The sequence below is a fragment of the Cebus imitator genome, unplaced genomic scaffold (genome assembly GCF_001604975.1).
Source record: "Cebus imitator isolate Cc_AM_T3 unplaced genomic scaffold, Cebus_imitator-1.0 Scaffold267, whole genome shotgun sequence".
Classification (NCBI taxonomy): Eukaryota; Metazoa; Chordata; class Mammalia; order Primates; family Cebidae; genus Cebus; species Cebus imitator.
Window position 1 is genome coordinate 870,001 of NW_016107582.1, and position 26,766 is coordinate 896,766.

General features: G+C 37.0%; 1 protein-coding gene across 12 annotated transcripts in view; it reads left to right on the forward strand.

Moving 5' to 3' along the window:
* EYA4 (EYA transcriptional coactivator and phosphatase 4) overlaps positions 1-26,766 on the forward strand; it is a 276,762-nt gene that overhangs the window by 185,052 nt on the left and 64,944 nt on the right. For 7 of the 12 annotated variants that reach the window (XM_017500629.2, XM_017500625.2, XM_017500630.1 and 4 more), the window contains exon 4: positions 24,931-25,055. In XM_017500629.2, coding sequence (XP_017356118.1) covers positions 24,931-25,055 — 125 coding nt within the window. Of the gene's footprint in view, positions 1-24,930; positions 25,056-26,541; positions 26,611-26,766 lie in introns of all 12 variants that reach the window. The other 5 variants (XM_017500622.2, XM_017500621.2, XM_017500620.2 and 2 more) reach the window with 1 other exon arrangement.

Sequence of the window (26,766 nt, forward strand, 5' to 3'; positions counted from 1 at the left end):
TCAAAAAAAAAAAAAAGAAAAATACTATCCTGAATTTAGAAGTTATTCCTTAAGTGCATTCACACTGTATTTTTAGTACATATTTATGAATTCAGAAACAATATGTAATATGGTTTTGCCAATTTAAAAAATCCACATAAATATAAAATTGTATGCATAATGCTGTGATTTTTAAAACTCTAACATGATCTTCTTTATATTTATTCCTATAAATACATGTAGCTCTAGCTCATTTATTACAACCACTGTAAGGTATTTCATTGTAATTATATGGCACGGACTATCTATGCTCTCTTTTCAAGTGGACATTTAAATTATTTCTAATTCTTTACTCTTAGAAACAACCAATGTTATGGAATAATTTTTCTGGAGTTGAAACAGAAAAGAAGAATTTGGGGACTTAGTATTGGTACTTGCTTCAACATTTATTGTATAATACAAGTTTTAATAGCAGTATTTTAAAGATTGTGTGCATTCAATAATAACATTCTGTAAAAATATTCAAAGATTTCAATAAAAATTAATAAATACAAATGATAGAATATCCCTGTGACTAGCGCTATTGGCTTTGCTGCCTCCTTAGTCTTTAGTTCCCTCAACCCAGACTGCCCTTAAACTTGCCCCTTCTGACTTGGCTGGCCCTGTAAGGGCTTCCTGTCTTCCTGACGAGTTTATGCAGCTTTGAGTGAAGTTTTTTCTGTGTCTCTGGCAACAGTTTTGTTTTCTCTCCCTACCCACCTTGCCCACTCTCTGACCGCTTCCCATCCCAAAGGAGAGATATGTTTTCAGATGACACTTCTCATCTCTGTTCAGCCTTTTTTGGAGGGTGAGTGGCTAGATAAGGGCCTATGGGGAACGCAAAGGGAAATGCTAAGAGGCAAGGGGTTTTCATGAGTGGCAAAATGGCTGAAGGGTTTGCAGTAGGGTCAGGGAGGAGAAAGAGTAAGGAAAGGGGAAGGAGAGAGGGAACAGGGAAAAATCTAGGAGGGGTGGACTAAGCTGTTATAGTTTGAAATATCAGTATTTATGCAAAATACACAAAAATATATGTCAGTACTTAAAAATGGCACCTATGAATGGAAAACTGAAAACTGGTGTTACAGTCAGTAATAGTGTAATCACATTTTCAACTTTACTAGATAATGTAATTTTTTCTTTCAAATTGGCTGTACCAATTTACGTTCCCAACAGAAGTGTGAGAATTATCCATTTTACCACACTCCAGTTAACGTTTGACCTTTATTTGATTTTTTAATTTTGCCAGCCTGATAGGTTTGATAAAGTGTTTCATTGTTGTTTAAAGTTATAATTCATTTGCATCATGATTATTAGGAGAGTAGTGAGTACTTGTCCAGTGCATTTTTATAACTTTTATAATTTTTAAAATGAATTTTATTACAAAGGTAATATAGCTTTATAATATCATTAAAAACACAAGCAAGCAAAAGTAGATACTTAAAATTAATCCATAAGCCCCCACATAAACATACCTCAGTTTGACCCATGTATATGCCAATGAAGTCATCACCACAGTGAAGATAATTAACTTATTCATCATCCCCAGAAGTTTGCTCCTGCCCCTCCATAATTTATCTCTCTTGCCCTACTGCTACAGGATCTTTGAGGTGTCAGTTTTCTAGCTGGAAACCTCTGTGGCTGCAGCACCTTTACCCAGGTACTTGTTGTATATCCAGGAAGAATGAGGTACACAGACAAGTGAAGAGTGAACAAGATGAAGATGAGCTTTATTTAGTGTTAAAACAGCTCAGAGGAGACCTGCAGTGGGTAGCTCCTCTCTGTAGTCTTGTCTTCCATGGAGTGTTCAGTTCTCAGCAGAGAGGAGGCTCTGGAGAGGGCAGCTCCTCTCTTCAACTAGTCATCTGGATGTCTGTAGCTCTCAGCAGAAAGGATACCTCCTCTCTGCTGTTGGCTGTCCTATTGTCTCTCTGCCCTCTTCGGCCATCCTCTGGCTGTCCTGTGCCCTGCTCTGGCTGAGTCCAGGGCTTTTATGGACCCAGGCCCTCTCTGGCCTGAAGATGGGGCGTTACTGAGGGCTCTCCCTCTTCTGCCCAGGAATCAGTCTGCCTTCTGCTGCTATTCAGGGCCCAGGGCTTGGCCCCAACCCCTGCTCTGATGTCAGAGCAAGTGCCAGGAGTGGAGAAAGGCCAGGCAGAGGGAGCAGACACCCCCATCGCCCACCTGCCTATAGGGATAAGAGTTCCTGGGGACCCTGAGGGTGCAAGCTGCAGAGACGCCTGGGTCCTGCACCTGGGAGGGTGGCCACAGCTGCAGCCAGGAGCACCCATCCTGGGAGCTCAGAAGGGTGGGACTCCCACTTGTCCCCGGCTCCTGGCTTCTCCATGATATGGGAGACCAGGTCTGCATCTGTGGGTCAGGTGGCTGCAGCTGCACCTGGGAGGGCAGATCCTGCCTGTTTCCGGCACCCTGCAGGAGCATGGGGAGACTCAGATCCACAGCTGCAGTTTGGGTGGCTGTGGTGGCATTTGGGGAGCTCCTGCCCCAGTTTAGAAGGGATGGGGCTCCCACAAGCTCCATGGGTGTGCAGCCCCAGCTGTGCCTTCCTGCTACAGCCCAGGTGATGGCAGCAGCCACTGCCATCACTGCCACCTCCCTCCCTTCAATCTCTTGGCAACCATGGATCTTCTTCGATAGTTGCTTTCAGAGTCTTCTGTGTTGTAAGTGTGTATCAATGAGTCACTCCTTTTATTGCTGAGCAATATTCCATTGAGTGGTGGTACCACAGTCTATCCACTCATCTATTTATGGACATTTGTTTTGCTTCCAGCTGTTTAATTAACTTGACCACTTAATCTTTTACAGAAGAATATATATATGCTTATAAATTTTATCATCAGCAAAATGTTAAACAGGAAATAATCCCTGTCATTATTGTAATCAGCGTCTGATAGGTAGAGGTATTCAGTAAGTAGGTATTAAAGGAACTTAGATATATTTTTGCAAAATCTGCAATCTAGTTAGGAAAACAAAGCAAGCATACCTAAGAAATTAACACGCACGGAGCAGTTGAACTGAATGGAAATCAATAATATAATAATAAATATATTTTACCCAAAGGTTGTGACACCCTCCCCAACTCGCCACCAGCATTTACTTGGAAGTCTCCCTTTTTTCACTGTAAGGCATCCTAAATTAAATCACTCATCTTTCACTGAAAACAGTCTCTCCGTTTTGTTGCCCTTTTGTTCAAATCTTTTCCCACCCACTGAGTTCAAAACCTGAATTATTTTTTTTAATTTTATTTTTTTTATTGCATTTTAGGTTTTGGGGTACATGTGAAGAACACACAAGATTGTTGCATAGGTACACACATGACAGTGTGATTTGCTGCCTTCCTCCCCTTCACCTATATCTGGTATTTCTCCCCATGCTTTCTTTCCCCAACTCCCCACCCCGCACTGTCCCTCCCCCATTTCCCCACAACAGACCCCAGTGTGTAGTGCTCCCCTCCCTGTGTCCGTGTGTTTTCATTGTTCAACACCCGCCTATGAGTGAGAACATGTGGTAAAACCTGAATTATTTTTGAACCTTCCCTCTGTTCACATTTAATTAGTTTCCAAGTTCTGGTTATTCTGCTTCCCGAATGCTCCTGTTTCGTTGCTCCTATGGCTGCTTCAGCTTAGCTCTAACCACCTCTTACCTCAGCATCTAGTCATCTACTATCTTGCCTCTTTGATAATTCAGCCTCCACATGGTCATCAGACATGTTTCTAAATTGTAATTTTCCCATACTACTTTGTTTCTTCTACCTCTGTATTTGCTCCTCATTGCCTTTAGGCTAAAATCCAAACTTTGTGGTATAGCACTGAAGATGCTGTATGCTTTTCACGCCTTCTCCCTGATGTCTATCATGCAGAAATATTTAACCGCTTGCAGGAACCTGTACATACCATGCCGTTTCCCATCTCCATGCCTTTGAATAAACCTGTCCAGCCATCTTCTGGAATCTCTCACCAACTTTGACCAGGAAAAAACTCAGAACTCAGATTTGAAGTCTTTTATCTCTTGCATACACATACATTTACAAAAAAATTCAATAAAGTTACCACTCCTCAGCTACGGCAAGTGTCCACAGCACTGCCCTCACACTGTGTTGCCAGATCTCTCTTGCTAGTCTGTGACCATAGCAAGTGGCTTTTTACCTTTGAATCTAGTAGCAGGTACAAGAGCAATTACCTAATAGGTGTTTGGCAAATATTTTGGGTGCTCAATAAATATGAGTAACTCAAATTATGGTGTCCAATAAATATGGATAAACGAACATGTGACTGAAATAATCTGATCATCAAGTTGTAATATCCCAGCCAACATATGCCTCTTGCATTTTACTTGTTTTCACTTGTCACCAGCACCTCAGTCAAAAGCCATTTAACTTTCTGCATGAATTGTTACATCATCTTCCTAACCAACCAATGTCAGTGAATTATCCCTCTTCACTAAATTATACTAATGCAGATTAGCTAGACTAATCTTGCAAAGGCTGCTTTAATAACATTATTTCCCTGTTAGATCCTACTGCCTGGCTTTCAAACGCTCTGGCTGCTCTAATAATCAAACGTTTTTCTATTCTATAACACAGTCTCCATTTCAGCTAGCCCATTCTTTCCACTTCCCCATAGCAAGCTCTGTTCCTTCCAGCTTGTGTTCCAGGGCTGGCATTTATCCTTTTGCCCGAATACCTTTGTCCTCTCTCCCCATCTGTCTGAATTCTACTGACTATTTGTGCCTTGCCAAAGTTGGCGCCTGCATCGTATCTCCTTTCTATCTATATCTATATGCATCTATTTATATCACATCTCCTTGGAGTTCCTGAACTATAGCAATTTGCTATTCAAAATGAATAGCAGTTACAGTATGTATATTTTCTCTATATATATCAGAATGTGTATTTTCTCCCCTACCCTACACTAGAATATAAGCTCCACAAAGGCAGGGAATTTTTTTTCTATGTTGTCTGTAAAGGAAAATCAAGGGCTGAGACACACAACATTTCTTAAATAAGTGAATGAAAGTATGAAATTGTCAGTTATATGGTGCTAGTTCAAATGATCCTCATTTCCTCAGAAGAAAAAAACTTCAAAGAAAATATGAACAAACTTGAATTTCTGAATTTTTAAAGTATGTGATACTTTAGAGGCAATTTCTTAAGTGGAATCACAAAACCATATTCACTTATCTAAAATGTAGCATTAAAGTTCTGAATTTTAGAACCACTTCTGGAAAATCGTGATTTCTGTGCAAGACAGTGTCAACTAATCAATCACATTTTCTGGAATTTGTATGCATTAGTATAAATTGAAATTAACTCAACATAGTTTTATTACAGATGTGGATAAATGGAGTATAAAATGACATGAAAACATTCTTTTCCAAGTAAAAAGTAGATTCAAGTTCTTGGATCCAGATTAGTGTGATGATATCTGTATTTTGTCAGGGGTAAGGCTATTTTGCAAGTCTTTCCTAAACTGTACGATTTTTAAAAGGAAAAAATAAAAACTCACTCTACTGAAGCCCTTAGCTCAAAATCTGACATGTAGTAGATATTTGTTATATAGTTGAATGGAAGCCATGGAAGAACCTTTTATTGGGGGGGGAGGTGGGGGACTTCAGAAGGGTAGTGACGTAGTTCCAGTTGAATTTGAGAAAAAACATATGGTAATTGTCTAGAGGATGACATAGAGAATAGACAGGAAATAGTAAAACCAGATAGTTCTTGTTCATCCATCAAGTTTCAGTTATAAAGCACCTACTACTTTTTATATACTTAGGACTGAGTGAACAACTAAGATTCTGTAATAAGTGTAGCCTGCTGGAAAAATTTAGATGAACAACTGTGATGCCCAAACTTAAGTAGTGATTAGGGGAAAAGGAGTGAATACTTTGGAATCCATTTTGGCAGAAGCCCTGATAGTACTTGGTAAACTGTGTAAAAGTTGAGGGCTTGAAGACACAACCCAGTGTTCTGATTTGAGTAACCAATTTAATAATATATTTAGAGATAAGAGTATGAGAAGGTATGAAAGGAATGATGACGGGGTTGGTTGTGGACCTATAAGGTTAGAAGAGTCTATGAAAAATCCCTGTGGAGATAACCAGTGTAGAAGTATAGACAAGTTCTGGTGCCCAGAGACATACGAGGGCTGAGGAGGGATGAATTTGGAATTAATCAACAAAGAATTGTTGTTGAAAACATAAACCCTTGTGGAATTTCCCCAGAAGGATGCTTACCTCAGTGAGATGAAATAAGGGCTGAGGCTGCAGATAAGGACAGCAGAATGTTAAGAGGGCAAGAATGGCACACAAAGACAGCACATCATGGCCAGATGTGACCACGTCAAGAAACCAGGAAAGAGTAGTTGTATCACTTAAAATGGTTCCAACTACAAGTAATAGAGAGCCTGGCCCACCCACTTTCAAACAGTACTGTAATTTATTTGCTCTCATAATTGGAATTCCAGAGGTAGACTGGCCTCAAGAGGGGTTGAGCCAGGAGCTCAGTAACTTCATCAAGAAACCAGCTTCCATTGTCTCCTTTCAAGGCTCTACCATCCATGGCTGTGGATTTGCCCTACGTCTGTTTCTCTTCTAGGGGTAGAATGACTGGTAATACAAGTCAGTCTACGTGCTCCCTCATTTATATTCAGCTGAAGAGGCAGTTTGAATAGGAACCTCTCCTAGAAGAATGAAGAGGAACTTACCCCAAGTCTCAGTAAAGTGCTCCTTGTGTCCCATTGACACAAATTTGGTAAACTAATGATTCCTAAAACAGTCATTAATTTAGAATAAGAATTAGGCCTCCATCTTCTGTGCCTAGAGGTAGATTTAGCTTATTTTGAGGCACCGACTTTTGTTGGTCAGAGATGAATACTGGAACAAAAATTAAGATTCTGTTAGGGCTGGGCATGGTGGCTCACGCCTGTAATCCCAGCACTTTGGGAGGCCAAGACGGGTGGATCACCTGAGATCAGGAATTCAAGACCAACCTGGTAAAACATGGCAAAACCCTGTCTCTACTAAAACTACAAAAATTAGCTGGATGTGGTGGCATACACCTGTAGTCTCAGCTACTTGGGTGGCTGAGGCAGGAGAATCGCTTGAACCTGGGAGACAGAGGTTGCAGTGAGCCAAGATCACACCATTGCCCTCTAGCCTGAGCAAAAGAGCAAAATTGCATCTAAAAAAAAAAAAAAAAAATTCTGTTAAGTAAAAGAAAGTGACATACCAGACAGCAGGGAGCACTACAGAAGCACTAGGTAAGCCTAGGAGGAAGAAAAGTTGAGGAGAAGTTATTAACATTACCGTGTACCAAACAAAGTCAAAGGAAGAATTAAGAAGAGGAGAAAAATGCCCATGAGAATAGTAGTTAGAATGTGACCCCAGAGACACACCATGTATTCTAATTAAAATGAATAGAGAGTGACTGTGAGGGGAAAAATGACTATGAGGAACTGAGTATAGCTTCAAGAATCTGAGTTTTGAAAGAAACAATACAGATAATAGCTAGAGGGGGAAAAGAATGAGAATCAGGGGGTTCTGTTTTGTTTTGTTTTCCTGATCATCAATTAAATGCTTCAAACTTAGTGATTTCTAACTGGGCTCTGATGAGGGGTCTTTGAGTGACCAGTTGTATGAACCTGTCAACTTAAGCCTCTTTGAGCTCTTATCCATTTAAAGGGAGAAAAAGAAAGCTGTTTTTATCCCATGGAGTTGGTGGATTTCAGAAGTATTTTTCTTTAGTTTTATTTTATTTACAATTTCAACTTTTAGATTCACAAGTTACATGTGCAGGTTTGTTATATGAGTAGATTGTGTGATGCTGAGGTTTAGGATATGAATGATCCCGTCACCCAGACAGTGAGCATAGCACTCAACAGTTAATTTTTCAGCCCTCGTCCCCTCCGTCCTTCCCACTTCAATTGGTCCCTAAAGTCTGTTGTCCCCATCTTTATGTCCATGAGTACTCCATGTTTAATTACTACTTATGAGTGAGAACATGCAGTATTTGGTTTTCTGTTCCTGCATTAATTCACTTAGGATAATGGCGTCCAGCTGGTACATACATACAATGGAATACTACGCAGCCATAAAAAATAATGTTTATATTTTAGGTGTGTGTGTTTCAGAGACATTTTAAATGTTATGCTCCATCAAGGCTTCAATACATTTGAAGGACACTGAAAATAAACTAATTTTACTTTCTGCCTCATTGTTTGGTCTTTGGCTAAAAGTCATGTTTTACAGAAAATGCAAGACATTTTTAAATTTCAAGTAGAACTATGTTTTTTACAAATGTTTAGAAAGCACACTGCCTAATGCATGGTAGAAACTCATTTAATAATTATTAAGTTATTCTACTTTTCATATTTAAGGATGAAAAATAGTGATTCTCAATCAATCAGATTATGAAATTCTTTATACTGGAGAAATTTCTTATACTATATTTTCTATTTATCAGAGAATTGATTCTAAAAAACAAAACTATGCCACAAAAAACTAGTAATATTGAATAGTGCAGTAAAGCCTAGTTAACTAGGTCTGTGTAGGTTAATTGAAATTACTGGAACATTTATTCATGCATTTGACAAGTGTTCATTGAGCACTTACTATGTGACAGGCATTATGCTAGGCTTCTTGCTCTCATAGAGTATACATTCTAGAGAGAAAGCCAATTAAATAAATTAATATACATTATGTCAGGTAGATAATTGGCTTAAAGAAGAATAAAATGAAATGAGATAGTGGGCAACTACTGGGTACAGATGTTTTCATTTTGTCTTAGGAGAGCAGGAAGGGAATCGCTGAATAGGGGATGTTTGAGTTTAGGCACAGGACAAGGAGGATGGCTGGGGGCACTGTGTTTCTGGGAAAGGGGAAATCAACTGCACAGGCCCTAATCTGGGAACACAGTGGGTGTGTTTGACAAACAGCAGGGTAGACTGGGGAGATGGCATGTAGGGAATTGGGGCTCTGTGAGAGGGGAATCACCTAGGAGATGAGGTCAAGAAATGGAGCATCAGTGTGCCATGTAAGGAAGCAAGGCCATAGAGACTGGGAGAAATTTGGGAACTACTCTAAGAGACATGGGAAGGCATTAGAAGGTTTAGAACAGACGACTGATTGCATTGAGTTGTTAATTACTGTAACTGCCTCAGGGAGAACAGGCTGTTCTAGGGAAAGTGTGGCTTGGGGAGATAAAGTTCAAACATATGTAACTTTTTATTTCCTTTAAATATGTAATTAAGTAAAACTACCTATCCAGGGAGTTTGTCCAAGTAGTAGCACTGACAGATCTACTATAATAAATAGATGATACAGGTTTGTAATTAGCAAAGTAACTATTCATATAGAAATCATTCAGTTGATGCTAGTGACTAATCACTCCTCATGCAATCTTACTCCTGCATTTGATAAACTTTGCTTTGTAGCAGGTGCAATTTGAAGTGCACCATCCCTCCTTAGCAGGGACAAATTACCACAGATTATTGAGATCAGTCTCCTTAAAATTAATGTCATTGTAACAGTCTATTGTAAAGAAAGAATTACATCATAGGGATTTTTGTCAAGTTTTTAGGAATGTTGGAGTGCTTTAAATTCATAACATTGTGTCTTCCCTTTAAATGTTCATGGTTGGAACACATCTAATTTTATGCAATATTTAAAAACTTTTTTGGCAGTGAGATTCATGGGGCAGAAGTTACAGAATGAGTTCATGTTGGAAAATAAGTGAAAAGTAAAGATAACACATGAGCCTAACAAAAAATATTCTTTTTTAAAAAAATTTATTTTAATTTTCATTTTTTGCCAAGATCTTTGTCTTGAGGGCAGACCAAATGCATTATTCCACCCCCCGCCCCCAGCATTTGCAAACAACCAGTCATTTCCTTAGGGACCTTAACAAACGGAAGCATTGAATTCTCTTCAGTCAATGGTGCCTCCCACCTGGGAAAAAGACAGCTCTGTAATTGAATCCCAGGGTATGCATTGTCATCCCTCCTGCCTGCCCTTCTGGTGCTACAGCAAATTAAAAGATCCCCAAGGCTGAGCCTGCCTCCCAGCTGCCAGCCCCTAGTAGACATGAGGGAGCCAGCAGCGACCAGGTGGAGCAGTTTTGAATTGCACTAAACACACGGCGCAAGGAGATTGGCCATAACTTCCTAATTGAATATTTATGCCAGCCCCATTTCTCATCTTGTTCTTTGGCACTGAGCAAAGTGCTGAGCTCCTGCTGATTTCAGGGGCGCTGCATTGTGTTTGGATCTGCTCTGTGAAGTGTTACACCAGATGAGAAATGGGCCCAAGTTCCTATCACTAAGATGGCTGGTTGACTTTTTTTCTTTTCATGGAGACTATCATGTTATAGTATCAAAAGCCGGGGCAGTGAGGGAGTTCCCTGACATCTCCTGGCACTGCTGTTCCATGAATTGTACACAGCCGCGACCACTGCTTGCTATGGGTTGGAACTTTAATTGCTCCTATTCAGGGATAGACAATATACTCTGATTTGTGTATTACTGCATTTTCATCTTTTTTTTTTTTTTTTTTGGTTTTATTTTTGTTTGCTATGGTCAGGCACTTATCACAGGGCCCTCTCATCACATTTCACATTCTGATCCCTCATGGCAGGTGCTAACTTCCTTGCACTGAAACTGAATGGGTTGAGTAACCTCATAAAGATACAGAATGTCTTGGCAGAGAAAGGAAAGGACTACAGAATGCCTGTCTATGGAAGAGTCTCAGTGTTATTTAGTTATTAGTTAGCCCTGTAAACCAGAGAAGATATTTGGAAATCCATCTACGCACACCCGTTAAGCTTTTCGAGGTGGTGGATCACAGACTTAAATTCATGTTCCTGATTCCTGATCCATACTGTTACCTAATAAAAGCACATTCTTTACGTAGATTTTATCATGAAATTTGCTTAGGAAAAGCCATTCTTTTCAATTTTTTTAAATATAATATGATAAACTATAGATCAGGGAACCACTGAACTTCTTGTGAATTGCTGATTCTAAAATAAAATTTTCAAATGATTAAATTTTAATAATTAGGGGGCAGTGGTAATGAGAAGCCAGTATAAGTTCTGTAGCCAAAAGCATGCCAGAATAACCTTAGTCTTTTGCGACAGCAGCACCAGAAAGAAGAGCAAAGGCATGCATTGCCCTTAGCACACACAGAATTCAGCAAAGTGCATGCATGCTGGAGGCTCATATATTTATGAGAAAAAGACATAAATTAGCTCAATAACTAATCCCGATAAGCTGATATAAATCTGGGGGTGTACTTCTAGTGCACTCTGTAAGACCTGTCCTTGGCCATTGCCCTCTTCAACAAGTTTATTGTGAGGGCATGCTAAGAAAATTCATAGATGACACAGGAACATCACTGGGAAAGAGGACATTGAACAGCAGAGTCAGAATCGAACAGACAGGCTGAAACACTGGGCTCAAGTCCAAAAAGATGGCATTTAGGAGAAACACACGAAAAGCTGTTCACTTGGGTCCCAAATGCCAACTGCATGTGTCGTGCCTGGGAGGACACAGGGCTCTCAAGCAGCATGTGGGACAAGGGCAGGAATTTGGATGGCTGGGTTTAGGCATGAATTAGGTCTGTACAGTGTCTGCGGACAAAGCTAACGTACTCTTCAGGCTACACTGGCAAGTGAGAGTTATAATAGCCTTGCCATATTTTGGACCACAACTGTATGACTGTGGAGACCACCATTTAAGAAGAATCCTGGAGATCTTATTGAAGAGAATGCTAGGAAGATAAAAGAGTTCGAGGTGGAGTAAGTGGACTGAAGGAACTGGAGATACCCTCCCTGAGAAAGAAAAAGAAACTCGGGCTGGATGGGTGGTTGATGTGTGAAAGACTGTTATATGAAAGAAGGTTTAGACTTGCCCCATGATAATAGATGAATTTTCTTGAACCAAAGTTCCAGGGAAGCAATGGATAGCAAACTTTCTAATAGTATAAGTTATCTGAAAATGAAAGAGCTGCCTCTTAAGAAAAGGATTATCTGGACATTACAAGTTTTCAAATAGACAAACCAGGCTGTTTTATTGTCAGTGTTGTAGAAGTGATTGTAGTAATAGAATTTATGAAGCATGTGCTATATGCCAACCTTTGGGTACCTTTTTTGTGCGATCTTATTTAATTCCCACTGAAGCCTTCCAGAGGATATTATTATCCCCAATTTTGAGCCTAAGTTCTCATGACTGGTAAATGGTGAAGCAGAGTTTAAAATTCAGGTTTTAGTTGACAGTAGAGACTCAACACTGCTCTCACAGCCTCAAGCACAATACAGTATTTTTCATTTGAGAACCTTTAATGTCCCTTCAGAACTGGAAATCTGATCATTTTAATAGATAACCACCATTTTTTGTACATTATATCAATGCCTTGCTCTTGGTAGTACAAGATTCTGGTATTGGAAAATCTAGATTTGTTTATCCTGTAAACTGATCTTTACTGGTGGAGTTTTTTCTTAGAAAAATTATTGATATATTTTTTAGTGTAATTGATGGCATTAAATGTTTTGATTGTGGTCTTATGGCTTTACTCCACTACTTGATGGAGGAAAATAATTTCCTACTTTATTAATGATGGTTTGTAGCTGATTTGACAGAAACTGAATCCTGTGCTATTCAAATAATGCTTGGAGAATCCATTGGATTTTTGTTTATTTCTTTGTTTTCTAATAAAGGGGGGCTTTTGAAAACAAAAATTTAGGGAAATGCTTCTGTTATTTGGAAACATTTGTTCACATTTCTTGGAGGTGGAGGGAACCGACATGTTTTATATTTGTTAGTCACAGTGAACAAAGGGTAAGAGTAGCAGGTCTCTACTCTAGAGCTGTAAGCCCTGGAAAGGAAAAACTGGAAGTCGCCAGAGAACAGTGTGTTCATGGCTTTATTTACTGTTACTCCAAGGCCTGAGGTCACCCTGGCAGATGGGTCACTTGCACCGCAAGCACTGGTGCTGGCCTCAGGGACAGGCATGAAGTCACTGGCAAACTGCAAGAACAGCTTCCTTTCTTTATGCATACCCCACTTTACCAGTCTTGTTAAGACTCTCCTTCCCCCTGCAGTTCTTATCTCCATAACTGACCCCAGTTCTGACCGTGTCTGAAGAAATGGGTTGGTGAGGGCTTCCTTCTGGGTCTCTCTGTTCACCTGATCAGTGACATACACACTGTGCAGCAGAGAGGAGCCATGTCTCCCAGCCCACCTGCCAGCAGAGTAATTGGCTCAGGGCTACAAACTGTGACAAGTGGTTTTTGGATCCTAATCTGAAATATGTTGGCTTAACGTGACCTGGAATTGTTACCTGATGTTTTTAAATTCCTGTACTTTTTCCAGAAAGTGGGAATTGATACTCAGCAGTGACATGCCCTACTAATTTTCATATGATCTAAATTGATCAAGTTGTTTTTTTTTTATTCCACAATATCTTTTCCCTCTCTGCCTCCAATGCACAGACCCGCATGCATGTGCGCGCCCGCACACACACACACACACACACACACACACACACACGCACACCCCTCATTTGTTAGATCTAACACTACACATATAAATATTGAGACTTAAACATGCATTTGCATCAGAGAACTAATCCTATCTCCCTTTACCTAGCCCCTTGCTCTCCTGCCTAGCCTGTGGGAATCTTTGAAAATTCTTTGTATTCTAAGAACTCTCCCAAGAACATAGTAGATGCTCAAGTAATGTTTGCTGAACTAGTTTACATTTGACTTCAAGTAACTAAATGACTGTATCTACATTTTTTTCTATTTATTTTATTCATTAACACCCACTAAGGATACCACACTATTCTAGGAGTAGAGAAAGAAATCCATGAACAAATTAGAAAACAATCTTACCCTGATGGTGCCTTACACTCTAATTATGTGAATAGAAGCTGATGTTGTTATTCTTACTTTTCAAGAAAGGAGAATTGAGGCTTATGTCACATAGGAAAAACAAAATATGAGCAAGTCTTGCCCTTAAAATCATTCTGATGGTCAAATGCAAATTTGCTATTTTGGTAGACTCTTGAGAATGTGGAAAATAGACCTGTGCATACATACGGTCCACTTTATACAAAGAGAAAAAGCTGGCACGAGAGTGAGAGTCTTTGAACGTCAAGGATGTTTTTGCATATCTTGGGTTTTGAACAACTGAGGGAGTCAACCTATAAATAAGCAGGACCATGAGTTACTACCAGGATCTGAACAGAATGAATCATGGCTTCTGAGTTGGAGTAGACTCTAACCTGCACAAATATAAGCCTTCCCCTTTCTTGGGGTTTGAAGAGGATATTTCAGACTATTTGAAATAAATTCCATCTATGTTACAGAAAAAATGCAGAAAAAACCCAGAAACTAGTTGCATGTCTTTACATTTTGCTTTCTTTTCTTTTTTAAGTCTTCGTGTTTATGGCTAGGTTCATTTTTTTATATTGTCCAGAAAGATGCTAATATTCAAATGGCCTTAAGGACCACTAACAAGGGGTTGAAATAAACATCCTGGAAAGAAAGAATTGCTACCTTTAAATATTATGAGTGGTGTAAATATGGCAGAACAGATGCTTATGTTGACTTTAGTAACTTTTGAAAGCTATTAAAAATGTTTTATTATAGGGATGTGCACTCCTGATTGCGATTTCACAGTGTGAATGAAATATAGCCACTTAAATTGACAGAAACAATCTGAGCTCTGGCATCAGATAAACATGAGTTCAAGTTCTGGTACTGCTCTTTTCTATGTGACCTTGAGACTGCTGTGTATTCTCTCTGGGCCTCAATTTCTTCATCTATAAAATGTGGAAAATAATATGTATGTTAATATGTTATTTTAAAGATTAAAGGTGATAGTATATACTTGAAAAGCCAAACACAGAATGTGTCATACTGTATTAGCCCATTTTCATACTGCTGTAAAGAACTGCCCAAGACTGGGTAATTTATAAAGGAAAGAGGCTGAATTGATTTACAGTTCTGCATGGCTGGGAGGCTTCAGGAAACTTAAAATCATGGCAAAAGACGAACAGGAAGCAAGACACCTTCTTTACAAGATAGCAAGAAGGTGAATGAAAGCAAGAGAAACTACCAAACACTTAGGAAGTGATCAGATCTTGTGAGAACTTATTCACTACCATGAGAATAGCATGGGAGAGATTGCCCCCGTGATTCAATTACCTCCACTTTGTCTTTTCCCTTGACACGTGGGGATTATGAGGATTATGCGGATTACAGTTCAAGATGAGATTTAGGTGGGGACACAAAGCCTAAACCATGTCACATACAATATGTACACAGTAAACACTGGTACCTGTTAATCATTTTCTGTTGCTGAAACTGAAGGTAAAATTGATATATTTTGCATTCTGTATAAATTGAAATTAAAGAATCTGAAGTGTCACAACTTAATTACAAAACATGTAAAAGGAAGGACTGGAATATTTTTGCCTGTATTCTGGGTAGCGATAGTGTATCTCTGTTCTCTGAAGCCTCTTTTACTTGCAAGAAACATTGACCCACCAAAATGTATTCAAGCATAGGGTACTAAATTGTAAATATCTAGATAATTGCATTTTGATTTCCTGTGGACTGGAATGTAAAATGCCAAGGCTATTTTTATTTTGAGGTTTTTGTTTTTCAGGGGCAACATTTTCTGTTTCTTCTTTGCTCCTTTCTGTGGTGTGTGCTCCATCCTTTCATTCCTAACTGATGTTTCTTCCTTACTCATCTTGTATGTGGTCCAGATTGGCTATGAGCCCCTACACTACTCTGTGGCTTCAGTGATATCATTGAGCAGATATTTCCCCCAGGATCCCTTATTTGAATTCATCAAAACCCAGCTAAGAATTTTTGAGGACATTTTCTAGACTCTTTAAGTTTACATTAATTTCTACCTGTTCCACTTTATGAACACTTACTGTACTTTAAATTTCTATTCAGAGGACCCTGCTTTGTCATTTAGATGGTAAACTCCTTGAAGACAGAGCCATGTTTTCTTCACTCAGCAACCCTAACACCTGTAACAGTGATTTACATGTAATAAGCAACCATTAATTTGTTTGATTGGTTTGATCATTTATATTAAAAGTCTTTGGGTTGGGTGAGTCTTGTAAAAGATAATGACATCAGGAGCATTTAGTGTTTACTGTAATTGAGTCTATTATCAGGAGTGTGCTACAGATACAGCTTTGTACTGTTTCTGAGCTCATCTTTGTTCTTGGACTTTACATCTTTCTCTTCTGTTTGTTCCATGATTGACAAATCTTTTGATTCCTGGCTGCCATTTAAACTCGTTTGTCCCAGTTTTTCACACTTAAATTCACCTTGTCACACTCGCATGCTTGATTTCACAGCTGTTTCTAAGACAGTTATGGCTTACACACTACTTCACTCATTCATTTATTATTCAAATATTTATTGAGAAACTACTTTTTCGGGTAGCTTTACAGGCAATAAGGATATAGCAGTGAATGAAACAGGCAAAAATTCCTGCTTTTGAATTATCACTTCCTTCAGCCTGAGAAATTTCCTGTAACATTTCTTGGACTAGATCTGCAGGCAACAGATTCTCTCATTTTTAAAAAGCATCTTTATGTTCATTTCTGAAGGATGTTTTTACTGGATATAACCTTCTAAGTTGATATATATTTTTTCCTCCAGTCTTAATGATTCCATTGCCTTCTGACTTGCATTATTTCTGATAAAAAGTCTATTATTATCTCATTGTTTTCAATATTCTTGTCTTTTTATTGGTTTTCAACAATTTGATTGTAACGTACCTTAATTTGGATAATGTATGGGCATATGCATGCCCATGTGTACAGTATATTCTGCTTGGGTTTCATTCAGTATGTGTCATCCAGTTTGTAAAATGTTGGCCTTTAGCCGGGCGCAATGGCTCATGCCTGTAATTTCAGCACTTTGGGAGGCAGAGGTGGGCAGATCACGAGATCAAAAGATCAAGACCATCCCGGCCAATGTAGTGAAATTCTTCTCTACTAAAATTACAAAACTTAGCTGGGCATGGTGGCACACACCTGTAGTCCCAGTTACTTGGGAGGCTGAGGCAGGAGAATCTCTTAAACCCAGGAGGTGGAGGCTACAGTGAGCTGAGATCACAACACTGCCCTCCAGCCTGAAGACAGAGCAAGACCTCATCTCAAAAAATAAAAAAGTCAGCCTTGATTTCTTTACGTATGTTTTTTTCAGCAACTTGCTTCTCTCCTTCTGGTGCTTTAGTTGCATGTAGGTTAGACTACTTGGTATTGCCTTACAGGACACAGAGGCTCTGGTAATTTATTATCAGTCTTTATTCATTTTATTCTTTAGGTTGGATTTTTTTTTCTTTTGGTTTGTTTTCAAATTCACTCATCTTTTCTTTTATAGTACTTAATCTGTTGTTAATTCAATCTAGTGGAATTTTTTGTTTTAATTTCTAGAAGTTTTTCTTTTTTTATATTTCCCTATTTTTTATTATATTCATGCTTCTTTTTAAATATTTAACTGTATTTAACATTTTTATTCTAATATCATTGCTAATTTCATATTTTTAATTTATGAGTGTGTTTTTGTTGTCTGATTTTCTGTGGTGAATGGGTTGATTGGCTGGTAGATTTTACATCAAGTGCTTGATTTTATTTTCTTTAAAGTGTGTTATATCTTTTTCTGTCAGACAGTAAGTTATTTGGAGATCAACTTTAGTTTTTTGAAGCTGTTTTGTAAAATCTGTTAGGTAACAGTCTGGATTAGACTATATTAGAGGACAAGTTTACCCATAATCTTGGATTCCTGTGGGGTTTTTCACTGAATACCAAACATCATTCAAGCCCATTGTGGCTTCTCAGAATTGTTCAGTGTAAGTTCCCTGGTGGTTCATTGCCCAGCCTCATGGACTACTACCCTCTGCATGCACAGCTTAATAATCAGCAGAATCTCAAGGGGATTCCTATACAGATTTCTGGAACTCTTTCTTAGAGTAGGTCTTCACCATAAGGTTATTCATACAAATTCTAACCACGTCTGTCTCTCTAAATTCTAATCACTGTCTCATCAACTTAGCAAGACAGCTATCCTCTGCTTCTGTTGAGGTCTAGTTAATGCCTCTAGGTAGAAATCTGCGTCAATAATTGAAGGGCTCTAGTTGAGAGGTCGCCAAGACCACCCTTAGTTTTAGTGATTTGCTGAAAGGACTCACAGAACTTAGAAAAGCTGTTAGACTCATGATTCTGTTTACTAGAATGAAATAATACAAATGAGAATCAGCAAAGGAAAAAGGCAAATGGGGCAGAGTCCAGGAGAAACCAGGAGTTCATTTCCAGTTGTCTTCTGTCCAGAGTTGTACAAATAGCACTTGTTTGTCCCTGCAACAATGTGTGGCAGTACATACAGAGTGTTGTCAACAGTGGTTGCTCATCCAAGCCTTAGTGCCCAGGGATTTTACTGGAGGTCAGTTATATAAACATGTCTGACCACTCATGTGGCTAACCACTACTGTCTTTAGCCCCTTCAGAAGTCAGACTGATTCTGTATGGCCCAAAGTCCCCACCAAGAATCACATTGTTAGCACAGACTGTCTAGTGTGGCCCTAGGCTCCGGGTAAATAAAGGTACCCTTATAACTTAAGATATTTCAAGGGCTTAAAGGTTACCTCCTGGGACTTGGTCAAGGGACAAACCTTTCTTTCGAATGTGCAGGGTTTGGACGATATGTCTTTTACTGCACAAGAGCTAACCTCCCTTATTTTTTTTCCCTCCCTCAAGGACCAAGCCCTGTGCTATCTAAACAATTGTTTCCAACATTGTTGCCTTAGTTTTAGTTTTATAGTGGGAATATTTGGTCCCAGCTAGTCTATCGTAGACAGAAATTATAGTCAAGTAATTTTAAAAACTCTTTATAAATTGTTATTTCATTCTTATTTCTTCCTTTCTATGCTTTTGAATATATTCTATAATGTGCCGACATAAAAATGTACATAATCCATTGGCATATATAAATGACACCTAAATAAATATGTATGCATATATAAGGTGCTTACTTATTTTATTCAGTGAACAAGCCCTAATCATTGTAGTTTGGAAGCTACTGAGTTTGACAGCTGTTTATTTGCATCTTTAATAGGAAAGACACTAAGGGAGTTACAAAGATAAATGAAAAAGAATCTTGTTATTGCAGACATCCTATGGCAGTTTTTTAAAAAAATTTGTTTTTTAGAAAGAACTTGCACACAAATGGCAATAAATTAAGACAGAATGTGAAAAGTACTGCAGAGGAAGGTAAAAATAATATGATAAAAATATGGCAGTATGACCAGATCACTTCTGGTTTTGAAGATCAGAAAAAGCTTCATGGAGAAAGTAGCATTTCTGAGGGATTTAAAATTTGATTACGATGGTTTTCAGGAGCTATCATTAGAAAAGAAAGATGCTGTACAAGCTAAAGTTGTGAAGGGGAAATTGTGACAATAGTAAAACAATCATTTGTGTTACAGGAAAGTGTATACCAGGTGATTACTTGAAAATAAAGCTGAATGGGTTGTGGAGAGCTGTGAATGTCTGGGGAAGGCATTGGGACATGATACAATTGATTATATTTGTTAAGAGAAGACAAATAATAAAAGCTAAATTTATATTTATGAGAAATCAGCTGTAACTTTATTATTGTTCCCCTGTGCATTTCTTATGTCTGACTTTAATGAAGCTTTCTCTTATTTTCAGAATTTGACTATAATGTGTTTAGCTGTGCTTTTCTTTTTCTGATTTGATGTTCATTGTGCTGCAAGGCTCTTGGGTTGATGTTTTTCATCAGATTTGGGACAATTTTGACCATTACGTATTCCAATATTATTCTGTATCATTCTCTTTCTCCTGTTTTTTGGATAATATTGCACAGGTTACTTATACTCCCAGTTTCCACTCCCACTTTTTTCCTCTGTTGCTTCAGTTTGGATAATTTGCATTGGCCCAGCTTCAGATATACCGATCTTTTCTTTTGCAATGTCCAATCTGTTGTTAAGTTCACTCAAATAATACTTTTTATTTAATGTATTGTAATTTTCATTCTAGAAATTTTATTTAGTTCTTTTTTTAAGAGTTTCTGGCCAGGTGCGGTGGCTCATGCCTGTAATCCCAGCACTTTGGGAGGCCAAAGAAGACAGATCACGAGGTCAGGAGATCGAGACCATTCTAGCCAACATGATGAAACCTGTCTCTACTAAAAATACAGAAACAAAAATTAGCTGGGCATGGTAGCACATGCTTGTAGTCCCAGCTACTTGGGAGGCTGAGGCAGGAGAATTGCTTGAACCCAGGAGGTGAAGATTGCAGTGAGCCGAGATCATGCCACTGCACTACAACCTGGGCAACAGTGCGAGACTCCATCTCAAAACAAAAAAAAGAGTTTACATTTTTTCTCCATATGCAATATAGAGATACATACGTATATATGTTTTTATATATATTTTATATACATACATGTATTGATCTATATATGATAAATGTGTATATGGCAGATATGTATATATTAAGACCTATATATGGCACATACCTTGTATGTGTATCTTTTCCTATAAGTTACTTAATATATTCACATTAGTTTTAAAATCCTCATCTGCTAGTTTCAACACTTGTGTCATATACAAGTCTACTTTTATCTATTATGTTTTCTCTGCACTAGGAGTCATATTTTTCTGCTTTTTGTTAGGTCACAAAATATTTATAGTGTTCTGAACATTATATACCATAAATCAATAGAGATTGAAGCATAGTATTTCTTTTGTGTTCTATTTCCCCAAAACGTGGTAGTTCTTTCTTATGGCAATTAAGGTGAGGGTCTGTTCATTCAGAACCTTCCTAGAGTTGAGCTCAACAAGTTGGACCATGATTAGCCCAACTTCCATCCCTCTGAACAACCACTGCTTTGATATTTCAATATTTGAACTGGAGAGGCATTGACTGAAGTGTTAGTTTTTCAGGGTTTTTTAGTTTTTTGTTTTTTTCTTAAATTTTAGTACTGGCATGGTCCTTATACATGTCACTTTGGTAAATTCACTCATTAGTTTTAGTAGTTTAAGGGTTTAGGAGATGAATTTCTCAGAATTTTCCATATAAACAGTTAAATCATTTGTGAATTAAAGTTTTTTCTTTCTAAACTTTGCTTATTTTATTTCTTTATTTTTGTCTGGTACTGGCTAAGATTGCTAGTAGAATATTGCTAGTGTTGAAGTAGGAAAAGCAGACATCTTTGACTTGTTACTGAAATAATTGAGTATTTCATCATTGAATATGATATAAGCTATAGATTTTTCAAGAGTGTTTTTATCAGACAGAAGAAAAATACTTCTTTTCTTAGTTTGCCAAGAGTTTGTATCATGAATGGATGATGAATATTGTCAGGTTTTTTCTTTTTTTGCAACCATGGAAATAATACTATGTTGAATTACATTGATTTCCACATGTGAAATCATCTTTACATTACTGAGGCTAAAGTTCACTTGGTCATGATTTTTTTTTTATTGCTGGATTTGATTTAAGAATATTTTGTTAAATATTTTTTCATCTTTGTTTACAAGAAATATATTTTCTTAAAATTGTCCCTTTCAAGTTTTGGGGTCAGGATAATTCTGGTCTCTTACCATGGAATGAAAAGTGTTTTCTTCTATTTTTTCTGAAAGAATTTGCACAAAAAAAATTATTTTTAAAATTTTTAAAATAATAGCAAAAAAAAAATGTTCTCTAGTATTTATTAATTGAACCATATGGCCCTGGAGGTTTTTTTTTAAAAAATAAATAATTATGAATTCAGTTTTTTAATTCAATGTAGGACTATTGGATTTTCTATTTTTCCCCCCATTTATTTATTTTATTGCATTTTAGGTTTTGGGGTACATGTGAAGAACATGCAAAATTGTTGCATAGGTACACACGTGGCAGTGTGATTTGCTGCCTTCCTCCCCATCACCTACATCTGACATTTCTCCCCTTGCTATCTCTCCCTAGATTTTCTATTTTTTATTGGATCAGGTTTTATAAGTGTGCCTTTCAAGAAATTCACTGATTTTGTGTGTCCTTGAATTAAGTGGCATAATATTGTTCATAATACTTCCTTATTACCCTTTTAAAATCATTAGTATCTCTAGTGATCATGTTTTGGATTTGTAAATTTTCTCTATTGTTCACAGATTTTCTGTTTCAATTATTTCTACTCTTCATTGTTTCCTTCTGCTTACCTTCTGTTTAGTTTGCTTTTCTTCCTCTACTTTCTTAAAGTGGAAAAGGATGGCAGACTTTAAATTTTTCTTTTTTTCTAATAGAACCATTTAAAGGTATAAAATTCTTTTTAATCACTACTTTATTTGCATACCAGAGTATGGTTTGATATCTTTTCATTATCATTTTGTTGTAAATATTTATTATATTTACTTGTTTTATTTTTCCTTTGGTTCACAAATTATTTAGAAGTGTGGTGTTTAATTTTCAAATGTTGGGGATTTTCTAACATCTTATTACCATTGCTTTCTAAATTAATTCATTGTGGTCATATACCATTCCCTCTAAAATTTCAACTTTAAAATCTATCATATTTACTTTATAGCCCAGCTATAGCCCAGGTCTATCCTTTTGGTAGATGTTCCACGTGCACTTGAAAATAGTGTGCGTTTGATAATTTTTGGGTATTAGTGTCCTGGAACTGTCAATTAGGTCGCATTCGTGATAATGCTTTCCAGATCTTACGTACATATTTTTTAAATTCATTTTTGTCTACTTTTCTTCTGTTGGTTGCTGTGAAAAGCATGTTATAAAAGCTGAAATTATGATCATAGACATATCTGTTCCTTCCTTTAATTCTGTCAGTTTTTGCTGTGTGTATTCTGTAAATCTGCTTGTAGGCACATATTATGTCTTTCTGAAGAATTTATTGTTTTTCATCATTTTCCAATTCCTTTCTTTATATTTGCTAATAGCCTTCATCTTGAGGCCTATTTTGTGTGATATAATATTAGCCTGAACATCTTTCTTATATTAATTATCTGCATGGTATATCATTTTCCATTCCTTAACCCTCCACCTATTTGAAACTTAACTGGATTAAGAGACGTTGATCTGTGGTGCAGTTGCAGCAAAGATCTTAGCTGGTCTTATGAGGAGTCCTAGACTGTGGTGACAGGGAATAGTCATGTCTTACAGTAAGAGGGAATAGTCATTTTGCCCCTCCACTGACACATCAGTAGATGAGGGCTGCCCTCAGAAAGGGTGTGCTCTCGGGCACAGTGACCTTCTTTAGTTAAGGGCAGATTTTGGAAATGAACTCGGTTGAAAGCTGCCTATTGGTGACACTCTCCACAGCTATAGGAATGAGTTCTTCAGGATGTCTGGGCAGTGTACTATAGTGGCACAATATGCTGATATTTAAAGTGCTTCTCTTGTAGATCCTGCATAGTTAGGTCTTGGTTATAGTTATTGTCAGGTTAGGTCTAACCTGAAAATACTTGGATTTTCACTGGAATGTTTAGTCCATTGATATTTAGTGTAATCATCAATGTGTTTTAGTTCGAGTGTGCTATCTTGCTTTGTATTTTCCATTTTTCACATATATTCTTTGTTTCCTTCCCTTTTTTTGGCTTTTTGGAGTTAATCACATTCTTTAAAATGTTATTTTAATCGTTCTATTGGCTTTTTGTTATACCTGATGGTATTTTTCTTAACATTTAATGCTAAGGATTACTCAATGTACCCTAAACTTACCTTTTACCCACGTTTAATATAACACCTCATGCCAGATCAAAGAACCTTAACTTTTTGCTATTGTTGTCACATATTACTTCTGTAAGTCCCTCTATACATTGCAAATTATTTTTGCGTTAATCGACTGTCTTTCATGAATTAAGATAAAAATGAAAGATAATCTTTTATATTTACTCGTATATTTGCAGTTATGTTACTCTTAATTCTTTCCTGTAGGCCTGAGTTTTCATTTGGTATGTTTTCTTTCAGCTGAAGGTCTTCCTTTAGTATTTGTTATAGTTCAGGTTGGTGAGAAATTCTCTCAACTTTTATCTATCTTTTCATGAAAGCATGAAACAAAGCTTCTTTGGGCTACTGCACAGTTCTTTTTTCTAGTTTCCTTTTTAAAGATGGTCAGCCCTTCAAGAATCCCAGTTTTGTTTTATCCCAACTGTAGCACAATCACTGGAGCAAACACAAGTCAAAGTCCCCTATTCCCGAATGAATATTAAAAGTGTTACAAAACCAGCTCTCAGGACTTGGGCTCATTTTTCAGCTTCCTGGGTCAACAAGGGAAGCTTCCTGGGTCAGCTTGAAGCTTCTGCTTGATTTTGAGTTCACACTTTATTTCTAGCTACTTGATTTCCTCATTATTGGTGGCAGGGGATGCCAGGTTTGGGGAATTAAACATTTTCAGCTCTCTAGTGTGTAGCTAAGGTGATCAATTTAGGAGGGTGGATGTTCATATCAGCTTAAATTGCCAAGATGAGAAAATTTGCATTTTTTTCTTACATTATTATATGAAACACTCATAGGATTATTTTTTATTTTTATATGTTAGTAATGACATTTTATTTTTTATGTTAGTAATATATGTTTTCCATATTATGTTATAATGTGTTATAATAACATGTTATTACAAACAGGTTATGAGGCCTAACTTACTACGGAAGCTTTCCTTATTTGTGTATACATTTGTTTGTATGTTTGTTTATTTTTAATGAACTGACATGTTCATCTGGTTGACTAAGTCTTAGATATTGGTTTTAATTCTTATTATTGTGAGATTACACGTGCTCCACAGAATAATTGTAATCTATTAAAAAATAATTCCCGCAATTTCAACTTCTGCTCTGCCGCTTACTGCTCTACCAGGTCTATGGAAATGCAGGACCTAGCAAGTCCTCACACTCTTGTTGGAGGTGGTGATACTCCGGGTAGCTCCAAACTGGAAAAATCTAATCTCAGCAGCACCTCAGTCACTGCAAATGGGACAGGAGGTAAGTACTACCCTGAGGATACCCAGAATCATATTTCAATGTTTAATTTTACTTCTTAGGGATCTACTAATAAATAAATATCTTATTACCAATAACACAAATCAGCATTATATCCAAGGTTTATATAATTAATATTTATTGTTTTGATGATTTTCTTGAAATTTTTGCTTCTCCTCTATAGCCGGGAACCTTCACAGAGGATAGATAGTGTTGAGCAACATTTCAAGGGCCTTTAGCAGGGTTTTTTTTTTTTTTTTTTTTTTTTTTTTTTTTTTTTTTTTTTTTTTTTTTTTTTTTTTTTTTTTTTTTTTTTTTTTTTTTTTTTTTGTATTTGCCATTGTAAGTATTTCACAAAATTTAGAAATTGAGGCCAAAGGATTTCCACCCTGATAGTAGCAAATATATATATGTGTATATGTGTATGTATACACACACATACACACACTTACCACTTTTTGGCTTTTTGGTTTTATTTTGAATTATAAAGAAAGGTTGCCTCAACATTTTCCTTACAAATGTTTTTTCTTAAAAGTACTTTAAAAAAAAAAAGACACGGTTTGGAAATACAAAAATACTCATATCTGCTGCATTTTCTTTTCAAAGAGAATAACACCTAACATTCATTTAAAAAGGAATTGCATTTTTTCAGATAATTTGTCATTCTGTTAGCCCATAAATATGCCACAGCATATGGCAAAAATAATAGCTATTATTTCAAATATTCTGCTTTATTATTTTTATAGAATGTGTTTAATTTTTCAGAAAATGTGATTCAATTTTTGTATCACAATATATATTTATAGAGATTATGTACACACTTATATGATATATAGACTGCATTTTAAATTATTCACAATTTGAAATTTTGTAGATCCCATCTAGCCAATAAATTTAGAATTAGATGACATTTAATTTGTAAACTATGTCATCAGATATTAGCATTTGCCACATCATATTTTCTTTTAAATTTTAAATAAATATCTATGAAATTGATACACCTCTTCCCATTTATTTTAGAATAACGATGCAATCTAAAATTTTATTCATAAGGTTGTGTGCATTGCAACTTACCTGTTTTTAATAATGTTTTACACCAATTCCCTTGTAGATTAACATTTTCCTTGTTTATGATGTTTATTTGTCTCTAAACATGCATCTATAATTTCAGCTAATTAATTAAGCAATTGCAAATGTATAGAATATTTAGTGATGAAAACTAGAGCAAAGTACATTTAAACCGTAAGTGGAGTACAGATAACAAAATTTAAAAACTCAAGCACTCTAGAAACAGACTGGTGAAATTCGCTAATCATCATATGCATATATTTGACTGAACTAAAACATACCTGAAATTAAAATATTAAAGTCATACAGGGCAGTTATAATTTTTACTAAAAGATCAGAAACGAGTGCAAGCATTGAAGATTATTCATATCCACTCAGCAGGCATTCAGACAATGAACTTTTATACTGTTCCTGTTCTCAGGGGACAACATGACTGTTTTAAACACAGCAGACTGGTTGCTGAGTTGCAACACCCCCTCTTCTGCAACAAGTATGAGAGATGCTGGTACACTGCATGTGTTTGGGTGTGTGGATTTGGCCCTCTGGTTTGCTGTCTGTTGCTATGTCTATGTTTGCATCTCTTTTCTGTGTTCACTAATTAAAAAGGAAAAACGAATATGCCTTTTGGTTGTTTATTGACAGCAGT